Source organism: Micrasema longulum, unplaced genomic scaffold (assembly GCF_059751315.1).
Source record: "Micrasema longulum isolate JH-2025_06_02 unplaced genomic scaffold, ASM5975131v1 h1tg000024l, whole genome shotgun sequence".
Taxonomy (NCBI): Eukaryota; Metazoa; Arthropoda; class Insecta; order Trichoptera; family Brachycentridae; genus Micrasema; species Micrasema longulum.
In genome coordinates, this window is record NW_028277232.1 from 137645 (window position 1) to 151980 (window position 14336).

At 31.1% G+C, this 14336-nt stretch overlaps 2 protein-coding genes across 2 annotated transcripts; one reads left to right on the forward strand and one right to left on the reverse strand.

Moving 5' to 3' along the window:
- The first annotated feature begins 1085 nt into the window (after positions 1-1085).
- Positions 1086-7309, forward strand: LOC148285542 (larval cuticle protein LCP-22-like). The gene is made up of 4 exons (XM_088243804.1): positions 1086-1133; positions 1882-2060; positions 5329-5500; positions 5994-7309. Exons 1-4 carry the CDS (start codon positions 1116-1118, stop codon positions 6090-6092), a joined length of 468 nt encoding a protein of 155 aa, XP_088099930.1. The 5' UTR covers positions 1086-1115; the 3' UTR covers positions 6093-7309.
- A 1377-nt stretch (positions 7310-8686) lies between these two features.
- LOC148285543 (endocuticle structural glycoprotein SgAbd-5-like) lies at positions 8687-13370 on the reverse strand. Its single transcript, XM_088243648.1, has 4 exons — positions 13241-13370; positions 12058-12305; positions 10363-10530; positions 8687-8804 (listed from the first exon to the last, which is right to left on the reverse strand). The coding sequence occupies exons 1-4, from the start codon at positions 13250-13252 to the stop codon at positions 8789-8791; spliced, it is 444 nt and encodes a 147-aa protein (XP_088099774.1). The 5' UTR covers positions 13253-13370; the 3' UTR covers positions 8687-8788.
- Between the last annotated feature and the right edge of the window lie 966 nt (positions 13371-14336).

The following is a 14336-nucleotide window of genomic DNA, read 5'->3' on the forward strand; positions in this document are numbered from 1 at the left end:
TCGCATTCGCTCCAATAATGTTATTATGCAAGTTGCAAATTGTATGTATTCACGAATTTTTTGCTGCATAAGTGTTTACGTCGACACAGTAAAATAATTTGGTGTGAAGGGTACGTTTAAAGAGTACATGGCCATCAATTTAACTAAGTAAATTAGAGCATTTAGTATTGCCATTTAAAAGCTTGAATAAAAACATAAAGTCAGCAATCTGTCGTCTATTATCCAAGAAGTCTGAAAATGCATTCTCGCTTCATTGTAGTTATTGAATTGGTAATCATTTCTTTTTTTTCACACTTATATGTTTTTTTTATCCAGGAAGCCATTTCAATGTATACTCTTCTATAAATCAAATGTTATTCCATCTTCAAGTCTCAGTAGATAAAGGGTCAAGAGGACTATTGAATATTTAAATTAAAAATGATGTTTCAATCTAAATCAGTGTTTTTCAACCTCAAAAGGCAACCCTCTTACGAGTACAAAGCTTGGGGGGGTAGCTGTAACGAGCAAGGCAAAAATTAAATTTGCTACCCAATAATATTAAATATTAAATAATTCGTCAGAGAAGGCAACGGGAAACCACTCTGGTCATCTTTTCCCAAGAATCACTACGGCGAGTACATCAATAAGCCGTCGTCCTGGCTGCGAATTATAAAAGTAGCGCAGGACAGATACATATGATTTCGCTGTAGTGATCGCCAACGTCGAGGAGACCCGGCAAGGCACTAGAAGAAGAAGAAATAAGTCGTGACAATCGAAACTTTTGAGACCCCGTTCGCTAAGACAGCTTACTTTTTAAATTTTACGTACCTCAATGGCATGTACATAATTTAAATAAGGCTATAAAAACTCTAAAGAGTATTTTTTTTTCAAAAAGTGTTAAACTACCTAAAAACGTAAAATATTTGGCATATACCGATACACATATTCAGCGGAAATGTCATGTTTAGCTGTGTTACATAGTTTGAATAGGTAGCATTTTAGTTTTTATGAACATGCGTTTGGCCACCCATCGCCCCCGATCAATTTATGTTGATCCAAACTAGTATAAAAGTCGAGGGCACGTTTACGAGCTTCATTGTGATTTAGATTTTCATTTTAACAGTTTCAAAGTTTAAATGAAAATGAAATTCTTGGTGGGTGATAATTTTAGTGCGTTTTTAAATTTATATTAATTTTATTATTGCGGGTGATCACTACACGATCATTAAAAAAACCTTTTTCTGAGATATTGTCTATCTCACTTTGTAACTGCTTTTTAATAAATTTTATTAACATCATTGCATATTTCAATTTTATCTATTTGTATTAGTGTACATTAAAGAATACTTATTTCGTGTTTGATTATATATACTTCCAGAAATCAGCTTATATTTTTTTTTCCCTAGACGACGACGAGATTTAAAGGGGTTGTCACAATTATAATTATGTAATAATAATGCTGTTCCCATAGTTAGATGTGCAAAGAGTTGTAAAAAAATGTTGCAATTGTTATTAAAGTTAAATAATCAATTTTATTTGAAGTCAGTTCAGAATAATAAAAAATCCTTACAATTTCTAACAAATATTAGGTATCGTATCAGAAAATATGTTATTTTGAGAACTCGAAATATTTTTGAGGAACTAGTCAATTGAAGTACGAAAAATAAATAAAAGTTTCATGCGTCTGTCTCCTAGAATGTCTCACTTACTTTGCGAAATGTATGTTTAACATACGCAGAATGGTAAATGTTATATACTATGTAAAGCGATCAGTTAAGCCAGCCAATAACACATCATTAACCTAATAAATCTTTGGACTTCTGGAAGATATTGTCCGTATTTATTAAAATATCTGAAGCCGTTCTTCATGACTTTTCTTCTAATCAGTTTATCTCTTTTCAGATCCTACTGGCTGCTATTGTGGGAGTCAGTTTGGCACAGTCTAATAAATTCTTTAAGCAACCCTTCAATACATACCCCCAGAACCGGCCATCATACACACGTACTGGTGCTGAAGAAAAATACGCTAGCATTTTGAAGAGCAGTTTTGACTCATCGCCAGATGGAGCTTATCAATACAAGTAAGTCATTTTTGGCAATTTAAACACATGCTTGTTTTTTTTTTAAATCATTATTCTCGAATTGTAATCTAAAAGGAGGGTAATGCGTGCATAAATGTCTATATGTTCATGTTTATATATACATTTATGCACGCATTCTTGTACTTTGAAACTATTATTTTAATCACAAAATTTTCGAGTTAATCAAATTTGTTAAAGTGTATTACGTATATGAGACATTCGAGAATAACTATCCAGTAGCAGAAATATGAACAATTTGATATTTAATTAATATTTTGGAATTTGGATTTTTATTTTCGGTTAGAATAGTTTTAGAACGGTTAGAATAAAATAAATTATTGAAAACGGGTACCGAGGTATCGGGTTTTGCCACAATAAAGAGTGAATTTTCACTTTTTTCTCTTTTTACCTTATTTTATTTTATTTTAAAAGAATTGTTTTAATAAGATAACGAGCACAGTAACATTGACGACAACTATCATCAAATGGAAGCGATTTGATTGGCTGGACCACATAATGCAAATGGCTCAAGTGTAACGCGTAACTTTGCATAGTCTATTTACAAGTTAACGGATTTATCATGTTTTAAACGTCCACGGCTAATAATTCGTCAACCTAGTTCATCTATGACTTTATACGACAATTTTTTCAATAATATTTTGTTTACATTTTTTAAAAAATATATTATTTGCACCGCAACAGGACCGAGAACACCTATACTTTAGAAAAATCACATTTTATTTTTGTATTCTCACTGGGAATCGAACCCGGAACCTTCCACGCGTGAGTAAAGCGTCTTAACCACTACACAACGAAGGCCACCGTCAATTTAAAATTGAGACCATATTTTTTCCTCTTTTTAGAGCTTTTTAAATAAAAAAAAAATAAAATATTTCATAAAAAAAATTAACTTCGATGCATAATAGCCAAATAAAATACGATGTTTATAAACGTGAAAGTTACCACTTGACAATATTTATTTATATTTATTACCAATTTTACTTACTTTTTTTGAATATGTTATATAAGCTGATGATCTCAAAATATCAAAAATTTAATCTTCTTTAAACGATTGTAACGTTCATTAGCAAATCAAGGTAATTGGTGTCATTAAAATCATCTCTTTTTAATATGGAAAAGTGTCATTATATTTTTTCATTTTATATTTGTTTATTAATTTACGGGTTTATACATTCCATTTAAATATAAACTAAAGGAGACACAAAATTCTAATTTCGTACCAAAAAAGCATTATCAATTTTGAAAAAAAAAACAATTGAAGATTTTAGAACCCCCTTTGATGACAGTATTTTCTTTATTCTTCTTATTAATGAAATTACTAATATAGCTATGAAAGAATAGGGTTTAATATTACGAACGGTAAAATATCTCAATTAACTTAATTTACTAAAAATATTTTTTTTTGTATTAGTTCAAAGTAATCTAGAATATTATTCCGCCATTTGGTCTTCATTTTATAAGTCTAATCAGTATAAATCAGAAAATGTTGAACGTAAATTTTTAAAATGTATAAATTTCAAATTATTGTTCACGAATTGATTGTAATTTGTTTGAGTGTAAACTTAATTTAAAAACATTATCAAGTAGCAGGACAGAATCAGTGATTTGATACATTTCAAATTATTTAACGAATCTCGTAAGATTTAATGCTCATAAAGCTCGCACGCGACTAACACAGGCAGCGCTATTTTATATTAACAAATCTAGTACTAATTACTTTATTCAACCGCCTATTCAGAGACTACAAAAACTTGGCAATTAATATATATTGATATATTTTACTATCAATATCAAAATTTAGAAAAAGTGTTTTGTTATTGGTAGAATAATTTATTGGGTCATTTAGCTTTTTCGTGTTCGAGTCCTATTGTTGATTTTGTAATTTTATTCGTGAAATTAAATTCCATTAATATTTTTGAGTTTGTTCATTTTATCCAATTCATCACTTTGCATTTTGTAATCATAATCGTGTTTAATTTTTTTAATGTTTAAATCCACTAGAGCATCAAAAAAATAAATATACAAAAATAAAAAACAATCAATTTTTATTCAATAAAAAACGACAAAATGTTAATAAACAAAAAATACGTATAGTTCTTATTAGACTTGTCAGAAGAGTCTGGCTTTTGTATTAAGTAAACAATACAGATGAATTACCATAAAAATAGTATACTCTCCTATGTTTCAAATGACGTTATTTAAACAAAATTTAGGAAGTTAGTATGTATTAAGATACGTTAATTTAATAATTCTATGATAAATATTACATCCGAAAAAAAAAAAATTTTTTTAATCCAAAACACTTATACTGGTTATGTAATGATTTAATTTAATAATTGATTTTAGAAATAAAATTAAAACAAAATATGACGTAATAATTTAATTAGTTTTTTTGTCATTTATTTTATTAGAATTAATGTTCCAGCAATATTGAAAATACAATATGAATTTTTAATGTAAAATATTGATTTTTTTTTCAATATAACCCTAGTTTGTTGCATAAAGATCAATTTAGAAACATGAATTTACTTTACAAATATTACATTGTCGACGCTGAAATTAGCATATAGAACACAAAATGCATTATGAAACACGTAAATATGAAATTTTCCCCATTTTATTTTCTTACTTTTGCCGTTTTATCACAATATGTTTACTTCCCAACCTATCCTCATCACTTATTTAGTAAAGCTAGAATATTAAAGTTTATTTTCCAAATATTAAAAATCATATGTATGAGATGGCTCAAAATTAGACAGCGGAGAGACTTTCACTCCCTCTCACTTCTGTTCAATGTACTTCATAGTCCTAACGCTCCTATATACTTGCGTGAAAAATTTAAACGTTTATCTGTTAATGGTTTACCTCTTCGTTCTTATTCTTAAGGCTTTCTTTTAATACCAATCCACAATTTCTTTTTCTTCTCTAACTGTATAATAGTGTCCATACCGCTCGACTGTGGAATCATCTCCCATCCACCACCATTTATAACTCAAGTTAAAACATATTCTATTGAATATGTTTTAACTTGAGTTATAATTATAAAACTTTTATTTTATTGGTTGATTGGAAGAAATTGCCATTTGGCAATAAGCCCGCCAATGTACAATTGAAATTATGTACAAAAAGAAAAAAAAAATCTGTATAACCTTTTTACGTCTGAATGTTTTGAACTATTATTTTACCAATTTTTTTAAGTATTGCAGAAAAATGGAGGTTTCCCAAATAAAATAAAATTAATTTTCAGCTACGAGACCGATAACGGAATTGCGGCAGAGCAATCTGGCTATCCTCGCGCCTTGGGTGGAGTTCCCCCTCAGGTGGCCGAGACGGTTCAGGGACGCTTCTCCTGGACATCCCCTGAAGGACAACTCATCTCCATAGTATATGTGGCTGATGAAAATGGATACAGACCAGTGGTAAAACCATATGTTCATAATAATAATAACCCACGACTTGGGTGGTGGCAAAAAATATTATTCCAGTTCTGACGAAAATTAAATTAAAGCAAAACGAGACTGACAGGAAAAACCCTCAGTCTCTAAAACGTTTTCAATTATGTGAAGGAAGTTCTTTCAGAGATTAGTGGTTACACGAGTGAACAGTTCATCTTTATCGTTAACGTTATTATTACTTGATTTTTATTTAAAACTGTTGAAAATGTCCCATAATTTAAATTTTATTCGAATAGATTCCATAAACGCGAAAATATCTAAATATGTATTACAGATTGGAATAGTGGCTTTAAAAAATGTCTGTTAACCGGTATATAAAAACTTTTTTTTATTTCTTCAGAAATTTTAATTAATTTTAAACCAATGCCTATACGAGTAGTACAAAAATATGCTGAATTTTTCATCTTCATTTGATTTGATCTGAGATTTTTTATAAAGTATGTTTTACTGTTTTCAGGGTGACGCCATTCCCACTCCTCCGCCAATCCCAAGTTACATTCTGAGGTCCATTGAATACAACAAACTAAAAGCTGCTCAACCACAAAGGCGATTCTAGATTATAACTCTGACACGATAAAGCTTCATATGATTAAACAATATACGCTTGTTTGCAACTACACATGGGAATTTTGTGTAGATACATACCACGTACATATATATCGATGTTAACAATGCCAACTTATCTTAACTAACATTTTTTAAATGTTACAGTAGATGTCTTGTAGGATATATGTAACTGCACACGTTGAAAATGAAATATTTTTTGATACAAATAGTTAAATGTTCAATGTTACAGTTTTGTCTTTTCCTAATTGAGAATTTATTTTTGATTGGGGCTATAAAAGTGCCTCTTTTGTGACTTTATTCTCATATACTCAATTAGTATCTATTGTAATACGTTAAAAAGTGTATGTAGCCAAAATGTTGGTTAAGATATTTTCGATGTTAACAACCATTGATATAAACACGTTTCAACTAAAAAATACATACATAAAAACTAAAACAAGATTTTCCAAAATAAAAAAATTAATTTCACAAAAGATGCAATATTTATTTGTCGTTGGAACAAAAAATTTCCCCTTTGAATGCTATGTTTTTTACTACAACCTGCTAGAAACGATGGCACTAGTTATTATTCTGAATAAAGATACATTTAAATTGGAAAGAAATGTATAAATGTCTCTTTTTCTGTTTGAAATATTATTTTTTTTAACTCGTAAGCAAATATCTTTTTCTTTTATTGTTATTGGAATACTTAATAAAAAAATTTAGATTCATAATAAATTCAAATAAAATAATATTTTTTATCGATGAAAATTTTAACAAAGCGTAAATTGAATTTCTTAAAATAAATCCAATATCAAAAGTCCTCTTACAATAAAATTTCAATATTTTTTTAACAAATTCTAAAACTTTGTCACAAAAGTACAATTTTATATTTATTATGTTTATGATATCAAAATACACTTTGAACTAAAGGTCACCTATAATGTTTCTACAAATTTAACAATTTTATGGATGGTATTCTTAGAATAGAAAATAATATTTCGAGTCCGTTTTTCAAATTAATTTATAAAATAAATTGAATTATTAAAGGAAATATAATACAAATTTTGACTTCGTATGATAAAAAAATAATACGGATAATTTCGATTGAGTAAAATATCGGGTTCATTAAAAAAAATCACATTCAATTGCAAAAGTTTGCTTTTGACCTAATGAGGCTTGACCAAAACCAAGTAAGGGTTATCATTAGAGTCCTTACAGGGCACTTGAAGACCTCTAGATCTAAGTTCTGCAGGGCAGATGATGAAACTGAGCTCTGAGAAGCATTCTTGGTTTGAAATGGGATTCCCATGTCAAGGATATTTATCGTAACACAAAAATACTTCCTTTCAAGGTAATGGCACTGTATGACATCACTAACACTATTTCAAACATCATAAACTTTTCTGCTCACACAAATTTAAAACTTACATTTAATCATGAAATTCACAACTATAATACACGACATGCAAAAAATCTTCACATTTCTAAATTTTGTTCCACGAAGTTCGGCAAAAGGTCTCTGGAATACATTGGTCGTATACAATTTAATAAACTGCCTGATGACCTTAAAAATGAAATGTCGAGTGGTAAATCTCAAAGACCAGAAATGAAGACCTATTTCTTGAATCTTTTTGAAAGTGATAGTTTTTAGCTCAGTTTCTGTGAATAGTCTATATATTGTGTTTTAGGTTTAAATGTTTTTCTTTTCTTTTTTTAATATTAAGTTCACAGAATGTTTAAATGTTTTTATTTTCTTTTTTAATATTAATTTCACAGAATGTTTAAATGTTTTTCTTTTCTTTTTTAATATTAAGTTCACAGATTGTTTGAATGTTTTTATTTTCTTCTTTAATATTAAGTTCACAGATTGTTTAAATGTTTTCTTTCCTTTTTTAATATTAAGTTCATAGATTGTTAAAATTTGTTAAAATTTTTATTGTTTAAATGTATACTATGTATTGTTACAAGAAATGTACTATTTTTTTTATGTACCGTCCCAAATGAGTTTTCTCGTACAACTCCTGGGAATATAATATCATGATATTCATGTCTTATATGTTTTATAATAAATAAAAAAAAAAAAAAAAAAAAAAAAAAACACCTATCCACATTCTATGTGAATATGATGCTTTATATCACAAAAGAAGTCGCATCCTTGGAGGACCGCTGGTTAAACCCGACGCTAGATCGCTCACCCCTTTCCTTATTCATATATATAGATCATTTCGAGATCAAGGCTTGAAGAGGGAGATTAAGCACTATACAAACCTTCGCCTTCCACACAACACCCTTCAGGCTCTATGAAGACCTGGAAGAAATAATTTTATTCATTTTGAATCTTGAAATAGGGCGCACATAAACATATTTTTATGTGTGCTCTAATGTACATTTTGTCAGGAACAATGTACATTTATTTAATAAATGAGTTGTTTAACACATATCAATTCATTTAATTCTCAGGAAAATAACACAATAGATCTACACAGGTAGTAACGTCAGGAGCTTATAAAGCACTGATTCCTATTCTTCAGAATAAGAATAAAAACATATTGCAATTTGCGGCTTGTAACCAATAGGCCCGAAATAAAATAAAAATCAGTGTTATCAGTATTTACATATATTTTAAAAAATATATTACAAAATTATTGAAAATAAAAAAACCGAACTGCAGGGTCCTGTTCCGTTGGTGAATGTTTAATTTTCTTACTTGAGTTGGACTCTGAAAACAAAAATGGATATTTTTTTAATGAAAAAAGAAAAATATAAATTCTGTGTGCATACGTACATAATATTTATTTATTTATATATACACCCAATGGGCATATTAAGGAACATATTTATACATAGAAAATTATTATTAAAAAGTAGAAAGACTCAATGGTATAAAGTAGACTTTGTGGAAGTGGAAGCGGAAGAGAAGTGTTTATAATTGAATTTGATTCAGTGATCGTTTGAAAGAATACAACTTGACAATAATATACATTTGAATGAAATAAAATCAATTATTTGAAAACATTCGTATAAACTTACGTACGAATGCATATTATCGTAGGTTATTCAAATTTAAATTCATTTCAATGAGGTTATAAAGAATTATAGGTCATACATTGTATATGTTTAAAGATTAAATTATTTCTGTACTCAACCGGAAAATCTGAGAATCAGAAAAACGAAGCATTTTACATGCAACTCAGAGGAAAATAATAAATGGACATGAGATTGGACGGCCATTATGGTGTATGTAATGTACAAAACGCATGTCCATGTAAGCTCCGAGTTTAATTCCCGGAGAGTAATATTTCTTAGCCCATGTAATTTGCGATTGTTATTGAACACCTTCAAGTATTTATTTGTGTGATAGTACAGCACAGTTGCATCTTTAATAAAATACAGAAAAACAGAGGAAATAATAACAGAAACCCATAACACCGACATGTGTTGCGACAAGCAAGTCGATTTAACGAGCGGGCAAGCTAGAAACCCATAAACATTATGTGATTTTTAACTTTTGTTTTAAGAACACAATGAATTGCAAATTAGGTACAGTGGATTCAAATATAGGAAAATAATAATAATCATTAATTATTCGTTTTTAGTATGAAAGTTAACAATCGTTTTGATGCAGCGATCTCAACAAAGAGATTAATGATACTACCATTAACAGTCGACCTGTAGGAAGACTTTATTTTAAACAAAATGTACAGTACAATATTTCAGTTTGTCCAAATGTTCATAGACAAAAGACTGGATTTCAATGTGAAATAATTAAGTCTGATAAATCTCTTCACAACAATAAAGGTTTCAGCTCTTTAACTTCACTTAAATCAACAAATGGAGAAAAAATATAGATGTTTAAACATAGGCAAAATGGTGAATGTTACACAGTGGCCACTTAAACCAGCCAATGACAGGTCATAAGCCCTGTCAATATTGAGACTTCCATATCACCTTATTTAAGGTATTCTCCATCTCTGTTGTAATTTGTTAAAATGTACAGTATTATACAAGTGATCACTCACGAAAACGCGCTCAAGCAATTGTTATAATTTATAATTACGTAATAAAAACGAAATCGGCTAAAAATACTGACTAATGAGACCCGAAGAGCTGAATTTCTTAGTGTGAATAGTCAATAGTCAGCTATAGCCACCGATATCTGACTGCTACCTGCTAGTTATACCCTATTACCGTTGAAAATATCTACTGAACATAAGGATGTAACTAACGACCTAATCGATAAAGTCTATAGATAAGATAATATTACTAAGTTTACTTACTTTGGTCTGTATCCATTTTCATCGGCGGTGTACTGAACGTTGACAACCTTCCCTCCAGGGGCGGTCCACGCGAAGTTTCCTTCGATCACTTCAGCCACTTCGGGGCTCCCTGCCACGGTTTTAGGGGAGCCGAGGGCGCGTGCGGATATTCCGTTTTGGGTCTCATAACTAAAAAGGAGATAAATTATTACATGAGGCTCAATAACTCAATTTAATACATACTCTTGTCTCCCGATTGCAATGGAAAATAAACAGAGTTATCTAAAATTGTCTATGAAGTATAATTTAATTATCTGTAAAAAAAAAATCTCATTAAACGTGTGAAGTTGCAGGTTTCCTACGGAGACAATTCAAATTTTAATAAAAATTATCATTATCATTCCCTTTCCGCACCTAATGGTGCATAGGGACTTGCATTTGTACACCAATCGCAGTGCATCTTGATCATATTTGTTACATAAAGCTAAGACGATCAGTCTTACGCTCCAGGTACCAGTTCAAAGACTATAAAATATTCTAATGTAAAAACACCTTTTCAAATAAAATTTCATGTCAACCATGTCGGGAATTGAACCCGATACCTCTTGTATGGTAGACAAACGCGCTCACCACTACACCATACAAAACATAATTTCTCAACCTAAGATTATACTTTATAGAGGGGCCCAGGCACAACCCATGGGCCTCGATTACAATGAAAAGTTAACTGAGTTATCTTCAATTGTCTATAAAATAAAAACAAATTTTTCGTGCTAAAAAAATAATTATTTATATGGTTATTTTATTAAAACATTTAAATTACCGTTTACTGATGAATTATATTTCAATTTTTTATAAAAATTTACTCATTTGCGCAAAAAAAACTTAATTTTATTTTCTGAACAGTTAAAGATAGCTTCCCACTAACTCTGCATTATAATCAGGGCCCTGGACTCGAAAATTTAAACTTACTCATATTGAGATAAACGCTTTGCACATTTTTTGCTATCAACAAAACTTTAACGACGCCGACATATTGTTTAACAAACACATGCAAATATTTGCAGTCCATTTACAAGACTTTCTTTAAGGAGATCATTTTATGTGATGAGAGGATTTCGAACCTCGGGTCTCTGATCCAAGAGCCAGCGATACTACCACGAGACTACCACCCGTGCAAATATTGAATCGCGTTCTGTATTAAGATCCTTATTTTTATTTTATTTATTGCACTTACTTTGTAATTGAAGCACTATAATTTTAAAAAAAAATAATTTATTAAATTATCAACCGATTTCGAAGCTACACAAACTCCCTTATCAAGGTATAATTTAGTAGCCAAATATATTAATGTTTAAAACGTGGTGTTTAATATTTATTTTAATTTTAATGTTTTGATTACCTTCGTTCTTCGAAAATTAAAAAGACAATGAAGAGTGTTTTATTTTTCAATTATGTTACGACACAAATACATTTTCAAGTTTCGACTTGCCAGAAAGTTTCAAATTTTTTTTGTTGTGAAAATTGTACAAAACCTCCAACGGATTGCTATTAAATTGTAACTTTTTTTGTATGTTCAATAATTTTTTTTATTAGATGTTGTTCGTTTAAGTTGTTTTATGTTCTTTGTTGCTTTTTTTCCCTCGTTTTATCTCCTTAATTTTTTTTCCTGCCATACGCTAAATAATACGCATTCATATTACGTAAAGCTCTTACTTATATTCAAAGTGTCCTTCGGGGTCACTCTTGAAGTGTTGGTCGGTGATGGCGGCCGCCCTGTCCTCCACCGCCCTGCGGCGATGATGGTGGCCGGAGTGGTCGTGCGCGGGAGCGGGAGCGGGCACGTGCACTGCCTTGGGGGGGGGCGGCACGGGGCCGGGGGTGGGGTCGGGTTGGCCGGGCGCGGGTGGGACGGGCTTGTAGGGCACGGCCACGGCCACTGCCACCAAAAGGGATGTAACCAACTGCGTCAAAAACCAAAACAAAATCGCATTATTTATCAATTTAAAATCTAAAATTGGCACATTAGTAATTAAGTTTTCACTGTCAATGAAATGTGAGCACATTTATCGAACAAATTTAATTTATAAAATTTGAAACATTCCCACTGTGCAATCGTCATCAGCAAATCTTCATCCGCATCTGATGATGCATAAGGCACTCCATTAGTACAATAAATGCAGTGTATCTCGATCATCTGTTTCAGGAAGGTAAGGTGATAAATCGTACGTTCCAGGTGCAGTCTAGGGACAATAAAATACGGCAGCGTAAACCACCTTACAAATCAATATTTTTTGCAGGACCTTGAGCGTGGACAATGCGTCAACCACTATACTACAAGGCGGACCTTTTTCTACCCGATGTCTTTTAACAGGATTTTTATCTGAGAGTAGTTATCGAGTCGAAAGGACTGGTGCGGAATGTTTTTTTTTATTAAAGAATAACCCGCTAAGCCTCTATTTCGAGGCTTGTCAGCAGGTGGAAAAGAGGGGATATGGAAGGAGGTAATGAAAAATACACCACAACACCCAGACCAATTGAGGAAAAAATCTTTCTTGGATTTTTTTCTTGCAACTGGCGAGAATCGAACCCGCGACGCCAGTTTCACAGTTGGCCGTCTAACCAACTGCGCCACGGCACCCGTCATTCATAGAACTGTTTTCTTCATCCGCTCGGACTCAGACCGTGGAATCGCTCATTACATTTTATATTATTGTTACTCGTACAATAATAACAGCAAATTTAGACGTTTGAAAAAATTTAGACAAAAATATGCGATGATAATTTACAATAATATTGGTTATTCTGCACACAATTTCCTTACAAAGTAGCAACAATTTTACTTTTGTACTTAATACTGAAGTAAAATATACATTTAATAATATTAATAATGAATTACCAAAATCTTCATACTGTTATTGCTTTGTTCACGGTTGTATACTGAATGCTTCGTTACAATCCTCGCATCTTTTTATACCACAGCAAACAATAATATTTTTTAAGAATTTTTTGTGATGTTAACTTAAACAGGTTGTATGGTTTTTGAATGGATTCATTATAAATAACAACGCTGTCTTGAAAACCGTCCGTTAAAAGGCTCTTCATAAAACGCAAAATCCTTGAATAATTAACAACCAGCGCAAATATAATACATTATGTTTTATTTATACATATATGCGTATTTCAATACAAACATAGAATCTAAAAATGGATACTGCACAACACTCGTATTATTGCCAAAACATGTTCAAATTACATATATTATAAAATAGCAAAAAATAAAGCATAGCTTATATAGTATAAATACATATACGGACAAAAATATATACAACGGTAGCTTATCATGTCCCCAAACCACTACATGATATGTATAATTAATAGAACTCCACAAGGAATCCCAATCGTTGGCAGCCTTCGAAGTATAGTGACTTAGACGTTTGACTCACTCACGAAAGGCTCCGGGTTCAATTTCTGGTGAGAAAACAAAAAATAAGGATGACTTTTCTCAAGACTGGGTGTTCCGTGCTGCGATTCACCTCTTTAATTCGGCCTTCTGCCTGTTGTGGTGTAAAAAAAAAAAAATAAGAAAAACAAATTTGCTGCAACAGAGAAGGAAAATATTTTTAAAAAGGGAATATCGAAGTCTAGGCATTTACAAGGCTTATGACATGTCGTTGACTGGTATAAGTGGCTACTTTATCTTTAAATTTATTTCAACAGAGAGGGAAAACATTTTTGAGAAGGGAATATGGAAGTTTAGGCATTTACAAGGCTTATGACATGTCGTTGACTGGTATAAGTGGCTACTTTACCCTTAAATTTATTTCAACAGAGAGGGAAAACATTTTTGAGAAGGGAATATGGAAGTTTAGGCATTTGCAGGGCTTATGACCTGTCATTGGCTGGTTTAAGTGGCCACTTTACACACTGTGTAACATTCACCATTCTGCCCATGTTTAAACATCCACATTTCCTCAACTTTTCCATCTGTTGAC